The 22,987-nt window shown below is 43.8% G+C and overlaps 1 protein-coding gene across 5 annotated transcripts in view; it reads right to left on the bottom strand.

The window, feature by feature from the left end:
* Nucleotides 1–4,326: 4,326 nt before the first annotated feature.
* Nucleotides 4,327–22,987, bottom strand: part of LOC106609297 (coiled-coil domain-containing protein 136) — a 46,545-nt gene continuing 27,884 nt past the window's right edge. For 3 of the 5 annotated variants that reach the window (XM_014207954.2, XM_014207953.2, XM_014207955.2), the window contains exons 3-10: nt 20,749–21,060; nt 20,260–20,334; nt 17,948–18,247; nt 15,176–15,293; nt 11,773–12,082; nt 11,520–11,654; nt 9,985–10,099; nt 4,327–7,702 (exon numbers count right to left, since the gene is read on the bottom strand). In XM_014207954.2, the coding sequence (XP_014063429.1) occupies nt 9,995–10,099; nt 11,520–11,654; nt 11,773–12,082; nt 15,176–15,293; nt 17,948–18,247; nt 20,260–20,334; nt 20,749–21,060 (1,355 nt within the window). In that variant the 3' untranslated portion in view covers nt 4,327–7,702; nt 9,985–9,994. The remainder of the gene's footprint in view (nt 7,703–9,984; nt 10,100–11,519; nt 11,655–11,772; nt 12,083–15,175; nt 15,294–17,947; nt 18,248–20,259; nt 20,335–20,748; nt 21,061–22,987) is intronic. The other 2 variants (XR_006770652.1, XM_045722007.1) reach the window with 2 other exon arrangements.

Here is a 22,987-nt window from a genome sequence, read left to right on the forward strand (position 1 = left end):
TGAAATACACATTAAACATGTATCTGGCAGCACACAGGTTTACTTGCAACTTTTTGTGCTTTCCAGTATTATCATTTCATCATAATTATGTGTGCTACAACTCTGAATGCCAATGGGCAGCGTTGACTACTGGGACCGGGTTGCTCTGTACGATTCAGAAATGCAGTTGTAATGGTCAGTGTTGACTCCTTCACTCTCAGTAAGGAGAGTAAGCTTAAACAGTGGGGGACACAGGAAGGGAACACACACACACACACACACACACACACACACACACACACACACACACACACACACACACTCAGAGGCAGTAGGCCCAAAATATCTCCATCTCTCCCCCTCTTGTGTGGGTGATCTCACACCTCAGTCAGCAAGAGAGAGCATCAACATGTAATTGAGCTCTCAAACACAGCATCTGAGACTCACTGGACTCATGTCTTCCATAATGTGCTTTCTGAGGGGAAGGAAATGCCTGAAAACACCTGAAATGTCTACATTAACTAGTAACTGCCCGAGCACTGCTTACAGCGCCTTCAGAATGTATTCCACACCCCTTGACTTTTTGCACAATTTGTTGTGTTACAAAGTGGGATATAATGGATTTAATAGTATTTTTTTTGTCAACAATCTACCACTCAGGTACATTAACTGTCTTCTTGGTAAGCAACGCCAGTGTAGATTTGGCCTTGTGTTTTAAGTTACTGTGGCGACAGGTAGCCTAGTTGTTAGAGCATTGGGCCAGTAACCGAAAAGTTGCTAGATCGATTCCCTGAGCTGACGAGGTAAAAATCTGTCATTCTGCCCCTGAACAAGGCAGTTAACCCACTGTTCCTAAGCCGTCATTGTAAATAAGAATTTGTTCTTAACTGACTTGCCTAGTTAAATAAAGGTTTAAAATAAAATTGGCCTGCTGAAAGGTGAATTCATCTCCGTGTCTGGTGGGAAACAGACTGAACTAGGGTTTTAGCTGTGCTTAGCTCCATTCTGTTTCTTTTTTGTCCTGAAAAACTCCACTGTCCTCAATGATTACAGGCATATCCATAACAGAGGCACAATCATTAGATCATTTGTTTAGACACTGTCCATATCTAGCTTGTTTTTGGTCGCAGGTTCAGTAACGGCTGAAGAATTGCAACATTTACCTGGCTTTAACTCTGCATTTAGCACTGCTGGGTGATCTGAAAGGTCATAATCAATTGAGCAATAATATAATAATAATACTCCTAGTAAAAATGTGTATCTTTAATTGCCAATCTGCAGAAGATATGATAATAGAAAAGTTCAGAACTTTTATGAAACATCACAGCACAGTTGAAAATATATATGGCAAATAGAAATCACAAAATGGATGGTGTTCATAGATAGATGGGAGGGGTTGAGGGTAGCTAAAGGATGGGACTAAAGACAAACAAAAGATAACTAATGTAAAATGTACAGCGTCCATAGAATGTATATAGTATGTATAAGCTGGAAGTAGAAGCCTAAGTGCTGTCCATTCATTTACTCCAATTAGGGAAGGGGTGATAGGGTTAGGGGAAATAATAAAGGACAATATATATAGAAAACAAAAATATAAACGCAACATGCAACAACTTCATATGAGGAAATTAGTCAATTGAAATAAATGAATTAGGCCCTAATCTATGGATTTCATATGACTGGGAAGGGGCGCAGCCATGGGTGGGCATAAGCTCACCCACTTGGGAGCCAGGCCCACCCAATGGGGAGCCAGGCCCAGCCAATCAGAATTTTTTTTTGAAATTTAAAAGATGTTAAGCACTATTATTGCACAGAGTGAGTCCATGCAACTTATGTGAATTTTTACTCCTGAACTTATTTAGGCTTGCCATAACAAATGAATTGAATACTTATTGACTCAAGACATTTCAGCTTTTAATTTTTTATGAATTTGTAAAAAAATATATATAATAATTTGACACTGTGGGTTATTGTGTGTAGGCCAGTTACAAAAAAATCTACAATTTTAGAGAGATCTCTCCATTTTAAATTCAGGCTGTAACAAAACAAAATGTGGAAAAACTCAAAGGATGTGAATACTTTCTGAAGGCACTGTATGACAACTAAGTTACACACTGATATGTCATGTTATACGGTACACATGTAGTCTTCTCATGTAGAGTCATGTTTTCCGAATGTAGGATGCTTGGACTGTGAACCTTGCTGTATTTTGGGAATGAGCGTATATCATGCAAAGCAGACATACTGTCCATGAGATATAATAGATCAAATGCCTGGAATGTGAACACATTGTGTAGTGTGCACAGCTAACATTATGCATACAAGCACTACAGTGTGTATCATAACTGTATAATGACTAGAGTATAGTGAATAGCGTGTATAGTAGAGAATAGGGTGCGTCCATCATGTGCGGTCCTCACTTGTAATGGATCTGAGTGAGAGGCCTTGACACTGAGCGTTGGAACTATATATAAAAACCCCTGGAGGAGGGAGAGACAGTTAAGGACCAAGAGGGGTGTGATAGAGTTGCAGAGAGTTACGATGCAGGGAGTGTTAATCATCTTTCCTCTTTACACTGTTCCTTTGGAACCTCCTCTCTGACCTGTCAACAGGTCAGTCACACAGCGAATAAAGATCGGACTGAACTGTCTTAAGCTTGTAGTCTGCAATTCACTTAGAAATGTATGTGGTGTATTCAATCCAACTGAGATTAGGATGTTTCTGGAATATGGCAAAATAACATTGATCAGGATTGTTCATATGAGACAGCATGTTCATGAGCATTCTTTTACAGTAAGATTGCTTTGAGATCAGTTGAGTTCACACACATAAGCTCAGCAAAAAAAGAATTGTCCCTTTTCCAGGACCCTGTCTTTCAAAGATAATTCATAAAAATTCAAATAACTTCACAGATCTTCATTGTAAAGGGTTTAAACACGGTTTCCCATGCTTGTTCAATGAACCATAAACAATTAATGAACATGCACCTGTGGAACGGTTGTTAAGAAACTAACAGCTTACAGACGGTAGGCAATTAAGGTCACAGTTATGAAAACTTAGGACACTAAAGAGGCCTTTCTACTGACTCTGAAAAACACCAAAATAAAGATGCCCAGGGCTCCTGCTCATCTTTGTGAAGGTGCCTTAGGCATGCTGCAAGGAGGCATGAGGACTGCAGATGTGGCCAGGGCAATAAATTGCATTATCTGTGCTGTGAGATGCCTAAGACAGTGCTACAGTGAGACAGAACGGACAGCTGATCGTCCTCGCAGTGGCAGACCACGTGTAACAACACCTGCACAGGATCGGTACATTCGAACATCACACCTACGGGACAGGTACAGGATGGCAACAACAGCTGCCCGAGTTACACCAGGAATGCACAATCCCTCCATCAGTGCTCAGACTGTCCGCAATAGGCTGAGAGAGGCTGGACTGAGGGTTTATAGGCCTGTTGTAAGGCAGGTCCTCACCAGACATCACCGGCAACAACGTCGCCTATGGGCACAAACCCACCGTCACTGGACCAGACAGGACTGGCAAAAAGTGCTCTTCACTGACGAGTCACGTTTTTTTCTCACCGGGTGTGATGGTCGGATTTGCGTTTATCGTTGAAGGAATGAGCGTTACACCGAGGCCTGTATTCTGGAGCGGGATCGATTTGGAGGTGGAGGGTCCGTCATGGTCTGGGGCGGTGTGTCACAGCATCAGCGGACTGATGCTTGTTGTCATTGCAGGCAATCTCATTGCTGCGCATTACAGGGAAGACATCCTCCTCCCTCATGTGGTACCCTTCCTGCAGGCTCATCTTGACATGACCCTCCAGCATGACAATGCCACCAGCCATACTGCTCATTCTGTGCGTGATTTCCTGCTAGACAGGAATGTCAGTGTTTTACCATGGCCGACGAACAGCCCGGATCTCAATCCCATTGAGCAGGTCTGGGATCTGTTGGATCGGAGGGTGAAGGCTAGGCCATTCCCCCCAGAAATGTCCGGGAACTTGCAGGTGCCTTGGTGGAAGAGTGGGGTAACAGCTCACAGCAAGAACTGGCAAATCTGGTGCAGTCCATGAGGAGTAGATGCACTGCAGTACTTAATGCAGCTGGTGGCGACACCAGATACTGACTGTTACTTTTGATTTTGAACCCCCTTTGTTCAGGGACACATTATTCCGTTTCTGTTAGTCACTTGTCTGTGGAACTTGTTCAGTTTATGTCTCAGTTGATGAATCTTGTTATGTTCATACAAATATTTACACATGTTAAGTTTGCTGAAAATAAACGCAGTTGACAGAGGACGTTTCTTCTTTGCTGAGTTTAGACAGTGGGAGAGAGAGATAGAGAATAAGGATAAACTACTTTTATTTCTCAGTTCATTTACAAAATGTACAGACTATTTACCAAAATACTCACAATATTCTCATTAACCCATAAAAGCTCGCCAGTAGCCATGTCACACAGACCCAGACAGAGAGACACACAGAATGAGCAGCAGCTTTACATAAGTTCAAAGGTCAAACTTCACATCATCACATACAGTGAGCAGCAGCCAGTTTCTAGTTAAGAGCACAGGTTGTTTTGACATGTAGAATAGTTTCTGTAATGTGTCTCTTCCTTATTGTTTACGCTTCCATGCTGGAATAGAAGCAGGGTAAAAAGAAAATACACAGTCAGTGGAATTTACAGTATTTGAAGCACAGCAGAGAAGATAAATACCCCAAAAATCTATACACATTGTAGAGACCAGACAATTGAAGAAGAAAAGTAGAATAGAGTAGAGTAGGATAGAATAGAATAGACTGTATGAAACCAAAGTGAAAATATTAGTAGTGACAACCCAGTAAAGTAGTAAATCAACTAAGAGAGACTGACATAGTGAGAGAAAAAATCACAAATGATTCTGATTAGTCATGCATTAAGACGGTCATAATGCATTGGCTGAAATTACTGTCACTACAGGAACTAGATCTACCCATCTATAGACATGCAAGTTGTTTACTAAGTCTAACATGCAATATCTATACATGTTACTGTCTCATACACATATACACTATTCATGCACGGGCTGTGTTCAGCCAATTCAAAAGCAACCCTCTACTCAATCTAGAACTGCTCTCAATCAACAAACCATGTTATTTAACTGTGTTAAACTATTTCCTATTTACAATACAATACAAATACCACATGTTGGTACACATCTACAGATCATGTTTTTACATACACTGTAGCATGCATTTACCTACCAATGAGGTCTTATATTGTCTCTGCACTGTGGGAAAAAGATTCTATACATAGCCTATAAGCATTCATGTTTTTCAGGTCACCTCAGTGTTTAATTGCCTATCATACGGTTATGATTATGAAACATGTATTGAAACTAATATTATATACTTATAGTCGTAATTTATCGATTCATAGCACAAATTAGAAGCACTAATTACCTATACATATTTATAATGCTATAACTTTCCAATGGGATACTGGAATATAGAAGAACATTGGCTAAGCACGCTTTCAAAGTCTTGTCACATACACACCCACGGAATTTAAGCTGATTAGCTCGCCTACATACATCTGTGAAACAAGCCAACTAACTGTCAGTCATGAAAGCACACTACGAATCCAGGCACCAGCTATAACGCTTACTGCATTCTGTACACGTTTCTCACAAACGATCCTCTAGAAAAGAAAACATTTATGTTAGATTGCTCTCTCAGTCATAGTCGTGGTGTGTTCATGGACGAAGACCATTTAACTCCGACAGCTCTAAAATGACACCACCGTTCTAACTCAACGCAAAAAGCATTTCTGACATTTTGCTCCACAAGTAACATAAAGGAGTTGAAAGGATTTTTGTTGCTATGTATTTACACGGTAGCTAAATCATGCCAAAGGTAGAGTAAGAATCAAAAAGTATTCTCGGGGGCTCTCCATAGGTGCCGAAACAGCAGAGTCTTCTCCATGACAACAGAGTCACATCGCTGTTGTTGTTTAGTCAATCTATCATTGGAATGTGTTGTGTCAAGTTTACAGCAATGACACTGAAAAGGTCCCATGCATTGCAGGCAAAGGGCATCATTGTTAGAGAATATAGATATCAGAGAGTAGAACGCAAACAGTACAAGACGAAAAGACTAGGTAAGACAAACCCCAAAATGCACATCCTAGAAAACAATGGTCCATATTTCATCACTGGCTCCACTTTTCATGTTGGTGACCTACGTTGATTGTTTGTCATTTTTCAGAATGCTTGTCACGATTAATATAAAAAGAATAATGCAAAACATTTAAACACAATGTCTATTTACAAAAATAACTCTCTGTTTCAAATAACGAGCCTTGTTTACGTTCTGTTTCTAAGCAGAACCAAACACAGTGGAATCAGTCATTAAGTAACCCCTCAGTCTAGGGGATAAATTCTTCCTATGGCTACAAAAATAGACATCTAGCTGGAAATCATTTGGACTGTCAAATTGAATACACCAAGTTGCATTTATGATAGTATTGTTCGTCTGTATAGATGTGTGTAGTGGTTGTGGTTCCTTTCACATACAAGACATAACCAATTGTAAGGAGAAAGTGTGTGTGAGAGAGAGAGAGAGAGAGAGAGAGAGAGAGAGAGAGAGAGAGAGAGAGAGAGAGAGAGAGAGAGAGAGAGAGAGAGTCATACAGATGCAGACGAGAGAGACAAAGAACCATTTACAAAGGAGACAAACATCCAATACATCAAACACATATAATCAAACCCTCCTCCACACATCTTCATTTAAACGTAAAAAGAGCATGCCACCACATAAACAGAAGGAAAAGTGTTGAAAGAGTAAATTGTGAGCCGTAAAGACACAGGTGTAGCAGAGACAGTTGCATTGGCAATGTTCAAAGTGATTCAAAAGGAGGGGTAGGATCTGGGGAAAGATCACATGCCCATTAGGAAGAGAAACATCTCATCAGTGACTCAATATGTGCATGAGCTTTCCCCAATTCAACCTTTACAGGTTGTCAATAAACCAATCAACCATCAACCAATCAAATAATAAACCAATCAACCATCAACCAATCAAATAATAAACCAATCAACCATCAACCAATCAAATAATAAACCAATCAACCATCAACCAATCAAATAATAAACCAATCAACCATCAACCAATCAAATAATAAACCATCAACCGATCAATCAATAAATGCTCAGACATGTTGTGTGCTAAATTGTGTCTTTCCATTGACACCCATGCAGACACCGTACTGCCACAAACTCTGAGGCAGTCCCTGTTATAATATGCTGTTCCCTTGAACTCGTACCAATGTTTATCTAAAGAAGTGCAGAGAGAAGAGTAGTAGAGAGGGAAACTGATTGAGTCAAACTGAAGGACTTTAAAGAGAAACAAGATATTGCCGTCCTTATCTTTAGAGTGGCTTAAACAGGTATATTTCTCCTTGAGACTACTTCCTTGTTGTGTTGTGTTTCCTGGTGAAAATGTCAGTTGTCGATGTAGTCCTCCTTGGAAGATGAAGCAAGGAGGAGACTTGAAAAGGGCATCATGAGATAGGGGCATGGCATTGCCAGTGTTACCAGGGGAAACCGGCACAGTCATTTCCTGTACAGTGACTTCCGTTCTGTGTAGTCCTCAGGTAAACGCTCTGGAAAGGCTGGGGACTATCAGGACTACAAGCGCTGCCACGGCAACCACCGGCACCAGGTTCCAGCCTCCCTCGCTCTCCTGGTGGCAAGAGGAGGATAGAGGACAGGGTTCAAAGGTCACAGAGGTTATTCATTCACAATAAGGAAAGCTCAAGTTTTAACACACATACCGTACCAGCTCCTCGAGTTTGGTCAGAGTAGCTCAAACAACCACTTCGCTTTGCACACACATTTCCTCAACACACGTTGGACAAAGGACTATTTCGTGCCTTACAGCCCAGTAATTTACAGCTCAATTGGGATACAGACCCGCACAACCAACCTACACACTCTTATGTGAGAAGAGAGAAGACTTGAGTGGTGTTGTTAGCTGCAGAGAGAGAGAGAGAGAGTGTTTGTGTGTGTGTGTGTGTGTGTGTGTGTGTGTGTGTGTGTGTGTGTGTGTGTGTGTGCGTGCGTGCGTGCGTGCGTGCGCGCGTGCGTGCGCACATGCGTGAGAGAGAGAGAGAGAGAGTTTAACAGTGATGTCACCCTGGAGCCCAGTAAGAGGATCCCCCCTGAGTGTGGTGTAGTGAACTGACAGCTTCTCGCCCACACACACACACACATATAAACACACCCACACACAACTTGTGGCCATGTCATCCTAAAATGGACGCCTGACACTCTCATTAAAGTTTCTGAACCCTTACTCACATCAGGCTACAATAAAAGACAAACACTCCAACTCAGGCTAAATGTCCCAAGGTAAATAGCCAAACCTCATTCTAAATGTCCCAAGGTAAATAGACATAACTCATTCTAAATGTCCCAAGGTAAATAGCCATACCTCATTCTAAATGTCCCAAGGTAAATAGCCAAACCTCATTCTAAATGTCCCAAGGTAAATAGCCAAACCTCATTCTAAATGTCCCAAGGTAAATAGCCATACTTCATTCTAAATGTCCCAAGGTAAATAGCCATACCTCATTCTAAATGTCCCAAGGTAAATAGCCATACCTCATTCTAAATGTCCCAAGGTAAATAGCCATACCTCATTCTAAATGTCCCAAGGTAAATAGCCAAACCTCATTCTAAATGTCCCAAGGTAAATAGACATAACTCATTCTAAATGTCCCAAGGTAAATAGCCATACCTCATTCTAAATGTCCCAAGGTAAATAGCCATACCTCATTCTAAATGTCCCAAGGTAAATAGACATAACTCATACTAAATGTCCCAAGACCCCTGTCAGTTAAATCTGTCAGGGGCCATACGAGAGAGAGAGGGGTGCAGAAATGGCTATGCCTCACTGCAGGCTGACCACAACACAGCATTCAGCTGGCTGGAGGTTGGAGGGAGAGAAGGTGTAAACCTCAGTTCCCTGGCTTCCTGGCTGCTGTCCCGCCTGTGGAGGTCAGGCAGCAGCGGTGGGTGTTGACATTAGCGCTGTGTCATCCATCTTGGCTCTAGCGGTAATCTCTGCACAGTCCCAATGGAGACATGAAAGGAGTGTCACTGTGTTTCCCTCGGCTAAGTGTGACGGACCACAAAAAAAAAAAGCCACCTTCCTCGGACGAAAACATCAGAGGAACAGGCAAGCAAGTGTGAAAGTCTCTTTCTTCTCTCCCTTTTTCATTTCTCTCTTACTCACAGCTTTTCAAGTGTGGCGGCTGTTTGGCTGTTCCAAGCCAAGTTCTTAGTATGCTTAGAATCGGAGCCATTCCATTCAGTAGAGTCATAGTAAACACAGTGAATGGTGCATTTGGAGACTGCTGGGTGAGACTGAGTTATTGGACTGTCTGCCTCAGTGACTCCGCTAACTCTAAGGTTGACGGCCCACCTTCAGAGAACAAAGCAGACCACATGGTACATTTTGAGCCAGTTTACCCCAACGGTATCCAAGTCGCTGATATCCGTAAAGTATTTTCGCCACCCTCTATTAACGTTTTGGTTCGAGCCCATTCGGTGTTCATTGTTCACCATAGAGAATGCGTTCCTAAAACAGCTTTAGTTTGATTGACAGATCAAGGGAAACGTCGACTCCACTGTTATAGCTGGTCTTTCCAGCACACGCTTATTCTTCAATCAGCGTCGTTATGTCACTGGAATAAGGTACCCTTCCACAACAGATCAGATCACTGTCAGAACTTTGAACTATGAACTCTAATAACATTTAACTACAAACAGGAACCATACGTACTGGCCCCTATACATTTACAATCTACAGTATGTATCTGTGTGTGCGGTATTCTACATTCAGGCACACCCACAGCCAGAGGCTGAATAATCTGGATCTACAACAGATATTCAGCCACTCTTAGAGGAAATAAGAGTTGACTTTATTTGATTCTTCTAGATAAAGAAAGGGCATGCCCATACCTGGTCCCCTCTAGAACGCCAGCTCCTCACACCAGCACCATATCAGGGCCATTATTACAATCATTCCTATGAAGGGGATGGAGAGAACAGGGGGCTCAGACGGAGGAGTGCAGTTCTGGGGAGAAAACAAGGGATCGTGGGGGCATGAGAGAGGAGGAGGGAGGTGGTGAGAGAAATCACAAATCATAATAAAATGAGACAAAAATGAAAGGATGACATGTGGAGAGATAGATGAAGAGACAACAGATAGATATATGTAAATAAAACATCATGAGGTGATTGAGAGGTAGATAAATGAGATGACAGGCAGATAGACAGGTAGAGAGACCAATAGACAAGGACAGAGAGGGTGAGTGACAGAGAGGGAGAGCGAAAGAAATAAAGAGACAGGCAGATTGATAATAAAAACCATATTGCGCAACGTTTTGTAGGGTGGTTATGGTAAACAGATTTGACAATATGAATATGAATGAGTTTATAAATATGAGTTTTTAACAAAACACAGCCATGGCAACGATGAAGGGAGGGGGAGAAACAGAAAGAGCATGGCATTAGAGCACATCAAAGATGGTTAAAGACAAGATGAACAACTTGTATAATGGTTCAATCTTGTCATTTAAAGATCTCTGCCCACACTGAAAAGTGCTGCCTGTCACTCAAACGGTCACTCAGACAGAGAGAACCCTGGGAGTTGTAGGCAGCCCAGCACTGTGGGTGAGGGGGTTTAGTCACAAGAGAAAGTACAACGATGGAGGACAGGTGAGTGACATGACCTGCTGTGGTACTCAGGCAGGATGGTCTAAGTCTAAATCCTTGATAAGGAGACCACGTACACCCAATCAAATCATCAAGGGTAGAGTGGCTTGCTTATAAGCGCACATTTGTACACTAAAATAACATGTGGGTTGATTTGTCTTTTTTGTTATTCAGTTTTCAACAAAACTCTGATTCAGCACTTCCTGGTTTTGATGGCATCAGACAGGAAGAGGAAGAGAAAGAAGATAGGGACCGGATTGTTTATGTGGACACGGGGACAGACACTGGACAGGGCGACAGGACGCAGAGACACACCGCCATTGAAGCAATGGATGTTGAGAAGAGGGCGGAAGAAGCCAGGGACAAAAGTCGAGGACACAAGAATAACTGACTACACCACTGGAGGCAGAGAGAGGACTGGAGGTAGAAAGACGACGAGAGACAAGTCACGATTCCATAAGACATAGCTGTTTGACTGAGCTGTTGTTACTGACCCACATGCAGACAGACAGACTTGATGCTTGAGGAGAATGGGTTAGTTAGCGCACAGTTACTCAAGTGTACTGTAAATACAGGTGTGTATGTGTATAGTTGTCTTCTCGTTCCCTTCTACTTACCTCATAACTAGCTCCTTCACCACCATAACCCTTCTTATAACACATATGTAGTGAGTGTCCCCTTACAGGAACACTTGTTTTCACCAACTCATACACAGAAGAGGCCATCTTTTGTCGGCCATTGTTAACAAAGTTACCTCCCTCCGACTGCTGACCTCTCACCTGTGACTTCCTGCCGCCCAGCCTCTCTAGCTCCACCCTGCAGTGATGCAGTTCCTGCTCCAGCTCCACCCGCTCCTTCTGGCTGAAGTCAAACAGCCCCTGAAGTTCTGCAAGCTCCCCCTTCAACCCCTCACACTAAGAGAGAGGGAGAGAGAGAGAGAGAGAGAGAGAGACAGCATTTTTATTATCACATTGGCGTACTCTGTTTTATAAGACTTGTATGTGGATGTGTTAAGAGTGTCTGTGTCCATACTTGTCTCTGTACTTGCGAGGCCCTCTCCTCAGCCAGTCTGAGTTGGTCTCGTAGGGAGAAGACTTCAGAGGGTCCCCCGTTCCAGTTGGTGATGGGCTTGCCATCGAACGAGATGTTCTTCTGGATGGAGGCATCCACCAAGCGCCCACCTTGCCCAGTCTGGGTCTGCCCACCCTGGGTCTGCCCACCCTGGGTCTGGGACAGGGTCATGTAGCCTCCAGCTTTCACTGATTCCTCATCCTGCCCAACACCCTCATCCTTCTGGTCTTCGTCCCACTCCCCTCTCAAGGCCAGGTAGACATCATTGGAGCTGTCATCCAGAGAGATCATTCAATGTATTATGAATTTAGAAGCATCATTCATCTGTGTGTGTATGTGTGTGTGTGTGTGTGTGTGTGTGTGTGTGTGTGTGTGTGTGTGTGTGTGTGTGTGTGTGTGTGTGTGTGTGTGTGTGTGTGTGTGTGTGTGTGTGTGTGTTGTTGAAATCCGCAGTGCAGTACTCGCCTCATTACTGATTCCCTCTCAGCAACATTTATTCACTGGGAGAAAAGTATATTGTAGGCCAACAATAACTCTCACAGAGTTTAAACAGATGTAACTCTGTCCCCTGGGCCAACCACAACTCTCCCAGAGTTGAAACATTCATGACATAACAGCTTATATGGTCAGATCACCCCATTACACTACAGAGTACTTTGCTAAAACAAAACCATACATTCTGTGAATCGGTAGAGTGAACATAAATAACTGAAGCTTAAGAATGGATGAGCACTATCGGTGTACAAGACTAGAGTGCATTGAAGTAACTACTGTATTCAGTGTGATGTATTACAGTGCAATACCGTGAAGGACCAACCACAGCTCTCTTTCATTCTGGGAAAACCCAGATCTCACAACGAAAAGTTGTCTTTGAAAAACAGGAAATGACTTATGTCAGGATACAGTACCCTTGCATACACAGGCTGCATCCTTACTAGTCTATGCATCCTAGAATTAGACAACGTTGTTTCCTAAGGCCTCACCCACATTAAACAATCACTTCAAAGGGGACAAGAGGGGCTAGGGTCTAGGGGGTGAAATGAAACCAGCCCTAAGTATGCTCTTACAGTAAGATCATTGATTTAATTTCCCACAGTGCTCTGCTGTGCTATTGCAGCCTGCTATATACAGTATAGCACACCTCAATATCAGGTCTATATACATGGAGCTCAAATGGAGATATTCTCCTGTATCCCCTTTGATCAGAGTGGTGACACCAGAGAGCAGAGAGCGGAGGGTTTATAGGGAACTGTGTCAAGCATGTTATGTAAGAATGCAGTACTCACTGAGTACATAGAGTACTCACAGAGTATTGTGCTCTTTGACGTGCCACTGTCAGCCGCAGGACGTTAGCCCTCTGGATGGGTGTGTGTACCATGGAGAGATCGGCTATGAAATAGTGTGTGTGTGTGTCTGTCTGTGTGTATGTGTGTGTGTGTTTGTGAGAGGTCAGTGTCTGTGTGTTGGAGGTACTGGGCTGTGGCTGGAGGTAGGAGGTAGACTGCTAATTGTCTAATATGTAGCCTCCTTCTTTAGTTGTAAATTATTCATATTCACCAGTAGACTCATCTACTGTGAGTCATCTTCACTGAGCTGTGTGTGTGTGTGTGTGTGTGTGCGTGTGTTCATTTGATTATAACCTGTGGTGACTGTTTGTTTATAAACAGGTGTTGGCTTGTTGTGCTGTCTGTATTATGCATATATTAAGACACATCTGGTGTATTCTCAGGTGCACAGCACACACATGCATGCACGCACACAGACACAGACACATGCATGTGTGATGCACACGAAATGTACGGTTATGTATTGTTTCTTTGTATTGGGGAAGAACGCTTTTACTGAAATGTCAGTCCTCCAAGGTCTCGCCATTGCGATGCGTTTATACTACTGTTGGCCAGTAGGGGGCAGTAGACATGTTCGCTTCGCACTGGGACTATATGCGATCCTGCACCTGTGTGTTCTCATTATTGAGAGAACCATTGGCTTCGTTCTCCTGTTTCATCAGATGTCCTGTGTAACAGGTCAGTAATGTGCAAAAATACACTGAATAGGACAATATAGCTTTGTAACTTGCCTGTTGAAGTGAATGTAATGGTTTTGAACAACATAGTAATTGTATAACTTGGTACTAGACAAAATGCGCATGTCAAGTGTAAAATGTAATGATGGTGGTGCATTCCTTTGATCTAGAAAAAAATGGATTGTAAACTAGAAAAGGCACGCCTGACAATGTCCTAAGGGTTTAGAGAATTTAATGTTGTAACTGTGATGTTTAAGAACCTTGTAATTGTTGTACTATAAATGTTAGAAAACTGGTTAGCTTTGGCTAGCTCCAGTTAGCTTTTGGCTAGCTCCGGTTAGCTGTTTGCTAGCTCCGGTCAGTTGGTTGCTAGCTTCGGTTAGCGATATGGTAGCTTGTTCAGTCATTTTCCAATAATTAATATTAATGTCATTTGCAATAGTCTTGTCTTTCTATTAACCCTTCTTACACTGGGTGGGTGTATTTAGAGGATGGGTATAAAATAACTTCTAATGAGTTATACCAGTCTTTAAAGGCTTTCCTGTTTTAGAGTCTCCTATCTGGCTATAGTGGGCAACAATCAACTACATAATTATAACCTAAACAGGTGAATTTGGGGTATGAATGTAAATAATTTGAAGATGTGAATTGGATTGAAATGTAATATTTTTGATGTGTAAATTGATATATGTTTGATATGTGTATGAACTAATATGTCAGGGATTTATGAGACAGATTATTAAATACACTTTAACGGAACAAAAAAAACGGGGAAAAAACAACATTGAAATTGAAAAGACAGAAAAAGACGATTTGCCTTGAGAGAATGTTGAATAAAATAATTGAGAGAACCTTTGAAAGACAAGCCACGTTCTCCTGCTTCATAATTTATCTTGTGCTACAGGAACTATCTGCTGCACCAGTCCCAAAACTGGGACCTGTAACACATGCACGCACACAGACACACACACACAAATACACACATAGGCCTCCTAGTTATGTCACATAGTGTATAATGTAGGAACGAGATCACACTCTCACACATCCAGGCACACACAGACGACCAAAGAAGAAATGTCTTGGGGATACAGAGAGAGATGGAAGAGACAAAGGCTTTAACCATGCAGAAGGCTTTAAAAAGACTCTTGTCTTATCTTGTCTTATCTGTGGACTGACAGCTCGTTATTGATACATCAGACACCAGACAAAAAGTTATGATAGATGGTCTGCAGACAATAAACAGACAGTAGATTTTGTAGAGCAATGTGGGGGGTCTCCAGACATAGAGAGGCTGTGACTGATTGGTCGGCAGCTTGATCGACTGGCGGCTCGGCCACTCACCCGGCTCGCTGCTGCTGTAGCTGCTGCAGTTTGTGGCTCAGCTGTTTGTTTTCGTCCTTCAGGGTCTGACACTCGTCTGAAATCGTATGACACTCCGCCGTCAGCTGGCTTACCTCACCTGGAACACACACACACACACACACACACACACACACACACACACACACACACACACACACACACACACACACACACACACACACACACACACACACACACACACACACACACACACACACACACACACACACACACACACACAGGGTCACGAGTGTGTGCTGTTTCGTCTTGGGTGTGTGTGTGTTGGGGTGGGATAGTTGACGCACTGAACCGTGTTAACAATAAGTAGTCATGGTAACAGATTCCACAGGAAAGGGTGTGATATGGCGAGGAAGGTAGTTGAGGTTTTGAACAACGTTGGTTCCACCATGGCCCTGTAACATATCGGTTTAGATATAGCCCTGAAATGTGTTCAAGTGTCCCGGAGTTAAGAACGTGACGTAAGCTCACTCCACAGCGAGCTCAAAATGTCTGCCAAGAAAGCTATCCAATGGGTGTTTGCGAGCAGAGGTTCACTAGATTCGAGACTGGTATGAAACAGGGAGAGTGGAGGACGCTACAGTATACTGTTAACGACACACAGACGTTGGCTGACAGGATCAATCCTCCCCTGGATGAGGGTGGTCAATGAGTCTGGGAGAGTTGAGGATAAAGTCTGAAAATAACCAAGTATAAGCTTACCTTTAAACACGACAGCGCTATAGCGCCAAAGAGCTCCTCTTACAGGTGTTATAATTAGGAATGTTGTTTGTAATGTTGCTGGGCAGCGTGTGTTTATGTGTGTATACCTAAACGTGTGTACATGTGTGTATACCTGAAAGTGTGTATGCGTGGGTGGCTATGAGAGAGGTTGCCACTTCTTGTTCAAGATCCTGATTTATGGCTATAAGAACAGCCTAATGTGTTGATGTGACTGGGTGAGGTACAGTACACTTAGACCTACCACTGTATCTTGCTCACAGTCTTCTTTACTGCTTTACCCTTTCTGAATCCCTGCTTTCCTTTACTTTTATAGTCCTAATTCTGTCTCAATACCACCTTCTCCTCCTGCCTCCCTCTCTCCCTCTCTCCCTTTTCTTTCCTTCCTCTCTTTTCTTCTCTCTTTCTCTCTCTCTGGCATTAGCCCTGCTATTAGACAGGCTAATGAAAGTCATGCACAGACTGAAGATGCACGAGGATAGAGTACTGTGAACTGCTAATATAACACAGGTCCCAAACACACACCGAGAGAGAGAGAGCCTTTGATCTAGTAACCCTGTGTTACTCATTCTGCTAGATAATATGTTATGTCATCATTATACTGAATACATAAAGTAGGGAGAGAAGAAACCACCAGAAGAGAGGTTTACAACACTGAGGAGGAATGGCCAGGAGGGGGGGAGTACACAAACCCAGAGTACCCAGGCTCTCCTCTGAAAATAACCAATTGAAAAAAGCAGCTCTGGAAAAGTATGGGACTTTAACTCATTTATATCTACTTTTGGGTTGGTTTTGTGCAGGGCAGAGTTGTTTTTCTACTTAATTAGCATTCAATTCAACTAAAGGAGTCGCAGCTGTAACAAATGAGCACATCGAGACAGAGAACCCAGTAAAACTTTTAAAAGTTTTCGCCTGCTTTCTGGACTTGAGGGATTTGAAGGAGGAATCAGTTTTCAGTCTGCATCATCCCTACAGAGGCCAAGACAGATTGTGATCCTCATTTTCTCCGAAACAGTTTGTTACTCATCAGGTAGAATAGATTTTTATTGGTATCTTTTATTTAGTCTGGGGAAACCCTTCGAGACCAGGGTCTCATTTTCAACACAACAATACAACAATAGAGAAATGATTACTCTAACAAAGATTTTTTTTAAACTTTTACAAAGACTACAAATGACAACTTTCAACATTACAACCACAACAGTCTCTTCATTCACTCAAAACAACTGCAACTCTCATTCAACACATCTCATACAAGAGTCATAAACTACCCTGGCGGCACCAGGGAATCAAGAGGCAAGGAGTTCTGCAGCCGATCCAACAATGGGGGGGGGGGGGGGCATTAAAACTGAAAGGGGATCTACCTAGATCGTTACGGACTAGCGGAACCACGAGAGAATCAACCCATCAAACTTAAACAGAGGCTTTCCTCCCTCTTGTTTGAGTACACACAGTGGTGCTGTGTCATTACCATATTATCCTAACAGTATAGTGGTGACACCTTGAACTCTCCATGCGTGACTTCACCAATAACCATAAGCCTGCGATCAATAACACTCATAAATCCTCTAAACATTGCCGAAGTGTGTTTTAATGGAGAGGCCTAAAGCCAAATCTGGCAACCCTGGAGTCACGATGATGAGTCCCAGACTCTCTCGTATTTTCCCACAATTCTCTGCTGCTAAGAAGGCCTCTGTGCCAACTGGACCTGTTGAGTCTGTAAAAACCTGGATCTTTTCTCGTGTTTCTATTGGATCCGGCCTACAGTTTCAACTGGATCATATTACTGTGCCGTATTATTGGGTATACTGACTGGGATTTTCCTCATCACTGATTGGGTTCCATTGCTTCAGTGTTATGTATGGAGTGGTGTACTGGTTGGGCAGGGAATGGGTGTGTGGAATGGTTGTGTTTTGTGTTTGTGTAAGGGGTTTAAGCAGTGTTGCAGCTTGTGTGGTGTTGTAGTGGTTAGTAGTTTGAGTTAGATGCAGGGTTAGTGCAGTATGGTAGTACCGTCAGTCTCTCCCTCCCTCCTCATGCTCTTCATACTGATTTCGGCCCGCAGGGTGGTGATCTCCAGCTCGTACTCTTGGGCCGTGGTGCGGAGACGCTGCAGCTCGGCCCTCAGACGACACAGCTCCTCCTGCAGGGAGGCGATGTCGTTCTCCCTCTCTGCTGCCGCCTCCTCCCCCGCATGCTGCAGCACCAGCACCTCCTCCTGGGCAGACCTTAGCTCCTCCTGCACCTCCCCCAGCTCACTCTCCTTCTCCTCCTCCAGAGAGTCCATCTCCTCCTGGACTGAACGCAGCTGAGCTAGAGGGGGAAGGAGAGGAGAGGAGAGGAGAGGAGAGGAGAGGAGAGGAGAGGAGAGGAGAGGAGAGGAGAGGAGAGGAGAGGAGAGGAGAGGAGAGGAGAGGAGAGGAGAGGAGAGGAGAGGAGAGGAGAGGAGAGGAGAGGAGAGGAGAGGAGAGGAGAGGAGAGTTCATGTCAATCTGTGAATCAGAAAAGACAAGCAATGTTGACTTGTACTCTGTCAAGGACCTTTTGTTTCAGGAAGGTCTGGTAAACACTCTAGTGAACATGTCCTGGCTGCAAAGAGCAGACACAAGAGCTGAATGAGCCAGGGATATGGGGAGGAGAGTTAAAAGGGAGAGGGCAGAGGAGAGGGACAAGGGAATTAGCTCTGGTCTGGGCTTTCTATCTCTAAAGTATAACCCCTATCGCCTCACCTCTCCTCATTAATCACACACACACACTTTACTTTTAAAGTAAAGAGAGACTGATGTGTTTACACAGACACAGCTCAAGAGGCCATGGCTATATGGCAGTGTCTGCAGACCAGCTCTCTTAACACACACTGCACAGAGGAACCACACACCTAGATCACTTCTTGGACCACAACATTACAAAGATGTACAGTCTGGGCCGTTCTGGCTCAGACAAAGCTACTTACGTACTTAGTTATAGTGTGAGGTACAGTATAGTATTGTACTGGACATAGGCTTGTCCTGGGTTAGAGACAAAAGGAGTCTGGGCTCACCAGAGCGAGGGGGCCATTCTTGAGCACTCACACGGTTGTACAATCCGTTCACATTCTCCTCTTGAGAACGTTCCTTACGGGAACATCAATCCCCTTCTGCCTTAATGTTTACAGTCATTCAGCCAATCACATGGCCTCTCTCCGACATCACATGGCATTCTGCCTTGGTGTTGCCGTTACGTGGAGCGCACCATGTATGGAGAGTTCTCTCCCTCTCGCTCCTTCTCCCTCACTGTGGATGGGAAACACTGGCGTCGTGTGCGTACAACAGCAGAATAACAAAGCCAAATGAGCTAAGACAAACTACCCCTACCTCGGCCTGCCCCCCACCCCCCTCACCTCCAGTCTGCATTCCAATAGGAGTCATGTGGTGAGTGTCACTGCAAGGGGGGAGTGAGAGAGGAATAAGGAGGGAGTGCTGTGCTCCCTCTCACCCCCCACGCACCCTTACACTCAGTCATCTACATAACCCCATGTTTATCCAAATGCTGAGCCTGGAGACTGAGCATCTTCTCCTAAGGAAGTGACATCATGACAAGGCCTCTATGTCGTCCGGAGCCACTGTCCTCCCTGTAACTAATGATGTCTGGTGCACAGAATGAAGTAGAACAGAATAGTAATATATGGATTTCTAGTCTGGTGTCTCTCTGGTCACGTGACGTCATTCATACGGTGGCCACCAATTCTCCTGAGGTTGAGCACCATTGAGATTTCAGCCAATCATGGAGCTATACCAGATCTCTTCCCAAGCAGACAAATTCTGTGAATGCAGTCTAAGATTGGTAATTGGCGCTAGATAAGCCTGTCATTTTAGGCAATTAGACCATATAACTATTGTAGGACTAAGTCATAAGAGAATAGATATAATGTCATATTCATCTATGTGTATTGAAACCCTATAGCGCTTTTTATATTGACTCTACTTGGAACAATTTATTTGAAAACTTTTGTTTAAATCTGATAGCGTTGTTAAGTGATGGGGACAGTACAAATAGAAAGAGAGAGAGAAGGATATTGTGTCCAATGCATGTATCTCTTAAAGTTGTCCTCTCTCCACTATCATGAGCCCCTGCTAGGAGACATAGGAGTGGGGAGTTCATTAATCTATAAAAGTTGTGTTTATTGGTAACTTTTCCTCAGCCAATACACTATTTCATGAGACAGTAGGGGAAGATAATGGTACTGTGTTCATTTATCAGAAGTGGAGAGAGGAGAGGTTGTGTGTAATGGTGTGTGCGCTTGTGTGCATGTTTGTGTGTGCATACACGCTTGCGTGTGTGTCTACCTTGCAGTCTCTGGATCTGTCTGGTAAAGCTCTCTGCCTGGTGAGCACTAGCCAGACGCTCATCTTCCAACAGACCTGGGACAGAGGAAAGAGGGAGAGAGGGGAGGAAGAGAAGAAGGGGGGATATGAAAGGAGGAAATGTACAAGAGGAGGGAGAGAAAGGGGGAGGAGAGGAGGAACAAAGTGAGTATGCATGTGAGTCAGCAGAATGGACCATGGGGGAGTTGGGGCAGGGACAGCTGAGCAAAAGGACCTCCCAACCCTCTCACAACCCAGCTGTGATGTCACAATGAACTAAACACCCAGCATGCAATCATGGCTACAGCTGTCACACGCGCACAGGCACACACGCGCACAGGCACACATACACTCACACTCACTCACTCAGACACACGCAATTCCACACACTAACACAAATACAGTCACACTCAGACACAAACGCTTCACTCACACACACACTCACATTCACACACACAAACAGCAACTCACCCTGGAGCTCCATGAAGCTCTCTTCATGTTGTTGAGACACCTCCCTGGCCTCCTCCAGCTCCAACACCAGCTGCAACACCTGGGACCTCAACTCCTCCAAGTCATCCTCCTCTAACATTCCTCCTTCCACCTCCTCCTCCTCTTTCACCTCTTTCTCCTCTCCCTGCTCCTCCTGCTGGCCCTTCTCTCCGTTCCCCACCTCCACATCCTTCTCTTTCTCCTCCTTCTCATCGTTCTCCTCCAGGGACTCCCTCTCTTTGGCCGTCAGCATGTCCACAATGCCAGGCCTTACCTTCAGGTCACATATGTCATCTAGAGAGAGAGGGATGGGGGAAAGGAGAGATAAGGATAGATAGAGTGTGAGAGAGAAAGAGAGAGAGAGAGAGAGAGAGAGAGAGAGAGAGAGAGAATTACTACCTCTGTAAACAGCTTAGTTTGCAAACTCCTTTCATACAGAGGTCTGTATTGGCCTACAAAGTGGTAGCAGTTCTTCCTAACTCATTGACCCTGCTTCATAGCCCCCAGCCCCCCCCCGGATTGTTCGTTCTTGCCCACACAGTCCACTACCTGAGAGTGCTGTCCTCAGACCAAGCAGAAGGCTGCTGAGCAACTATTCAAGTAGTGTAACCTGTTCTACAGAGCCATCTAGTGGGAAAACAGAGGAACATTCAGAGAAACTCAGAGGAACTCAAAAAACTCAATACACTCTCTATGGAGCTATATATGTCTCTTCAGAATCATCTAAAAATAATGCTGAGTCAGGGGAAGAAAGAATATTTATCTTTTGATACACTTGAGTCATTGCTTATGCAATATATGACGGAGACTGCTTTCCATGTTAAAGAGATGATAGAAATCACAAAAACTCAGAGCGAGAGAGAGAGACAGACAGAGACAGCGTAGGAGAGAGAGAGACAGAGAGACAGAGACAGAGGGAGAGCGAGAGACAGAGAGAGAGTCAGAGAGAAAGAGTGAGATACACTTCCTCTCTCTCTCTCTCTCTCTCTCTCACACACACACACACACTTCCTATCTCTCTCACACACTTCCTCTCTCCTCCTCTCTCTCTCTTCCTTTCTCTCTCTTCCCCTCGCTCTCTCTCTCTTCCTCTCTCTCTCTCTATTCCCCTCTCTCTCTTCCTCTCTCTCTCTTCCTCCCTTCCTCTCTCTATTCCCCTCTCTCTCTCTTCCTCTCTCTCTCTTCCTTTCTCGCTCTTCCCCTCTCTCATCCAGTGGGACTGTTGGTCTGTTACATGTACAGTTGAAGTTGGAAGTTTGTATACACCTTAGCCAAATACATTTAAACTCAGTTTTTTTTAATCCTAGTAAAAATTCCCTGTCTTAGGATCACCACTTTATTTTAAGAATGTGAAATGTCAGAATAATAGTAGAGAGAATTATTTATTTCAGCTTTTATTTCTTTCATCACATTCCCAGTGGGACAGAAGTTTACATACACTCAATTAGTATTTGGTAGCATTGCCTTTAAATTGTTTAACTTGGGTCAAACATTTTGGGTAGCCTTCCACAAGCTTTCCATAATAAGTTGGGTGAATTTTGGCCCATTCCTCCTAACAGAGCTCGTGTAACTGAGTCAGGTTTGCAGGCCTCCTTGCTCGCACACGCTTTTTCAGTTCTGCCCACAAATTTTCTAAAGGATTGAGGTCAGGGCTTTGTTATGGCCAACCCAAAACCTTGACTTTGTTGTCCTTAAGCCATTTTGCCACAACTTTGGAAGTATGCTTGGGGTCATTGTCCATTTTTAAGACCCATTTGCGACCAAGCTTTAACTTCCTGACTGATGTCTTGAGATTCAATATATCCACATAATCTTCCGTCCTCATGATGCCATCTATTTTGTGCAGTGCACAAGTCCCTCCTGCAGCAAAGCACCCCCACAACATGATGCTGAAACCCCCTTGCTTTACGGTTGGGATGGTGTTCTCCGGCTTGCAAGCATCCCCCTTTTTCCTCCAAACTTAACGATGGTCATTATGGCCAAACAGTTCTATTTTTGTTTCATCTGACCAGAGGACATTTCTCCAAAAAGTACGATGTGCAGTTGCAAAACGTAGTCTGGCTTTTTTATGGCGGTTTTGGAGCAGTGGCTTCTTCCTTGCTGAGCGGCCTTTCAGGTTATGTTGATAAAGGACTCATTTTACTGTGGATATAGATACTTTTGTACCTGTTTCCTCCAGCATCTTCACAATGTCCTTTGCTGTTGTTCTGGGATTGATTTG

The sequence above is a fragment of the Salmo salar genome, chromosome ssa07 (genome assembly GCF_905237065.1).
Source record: "Salmo salar chromosome ssa07, Ssal_v3.1, whole genome shotgun sequence".
NCBI lineage: Eukaryota > Metazoa > Chordata > Actinopteri > Salmoniformes > Salmonidae > Salmo > Salmo salar.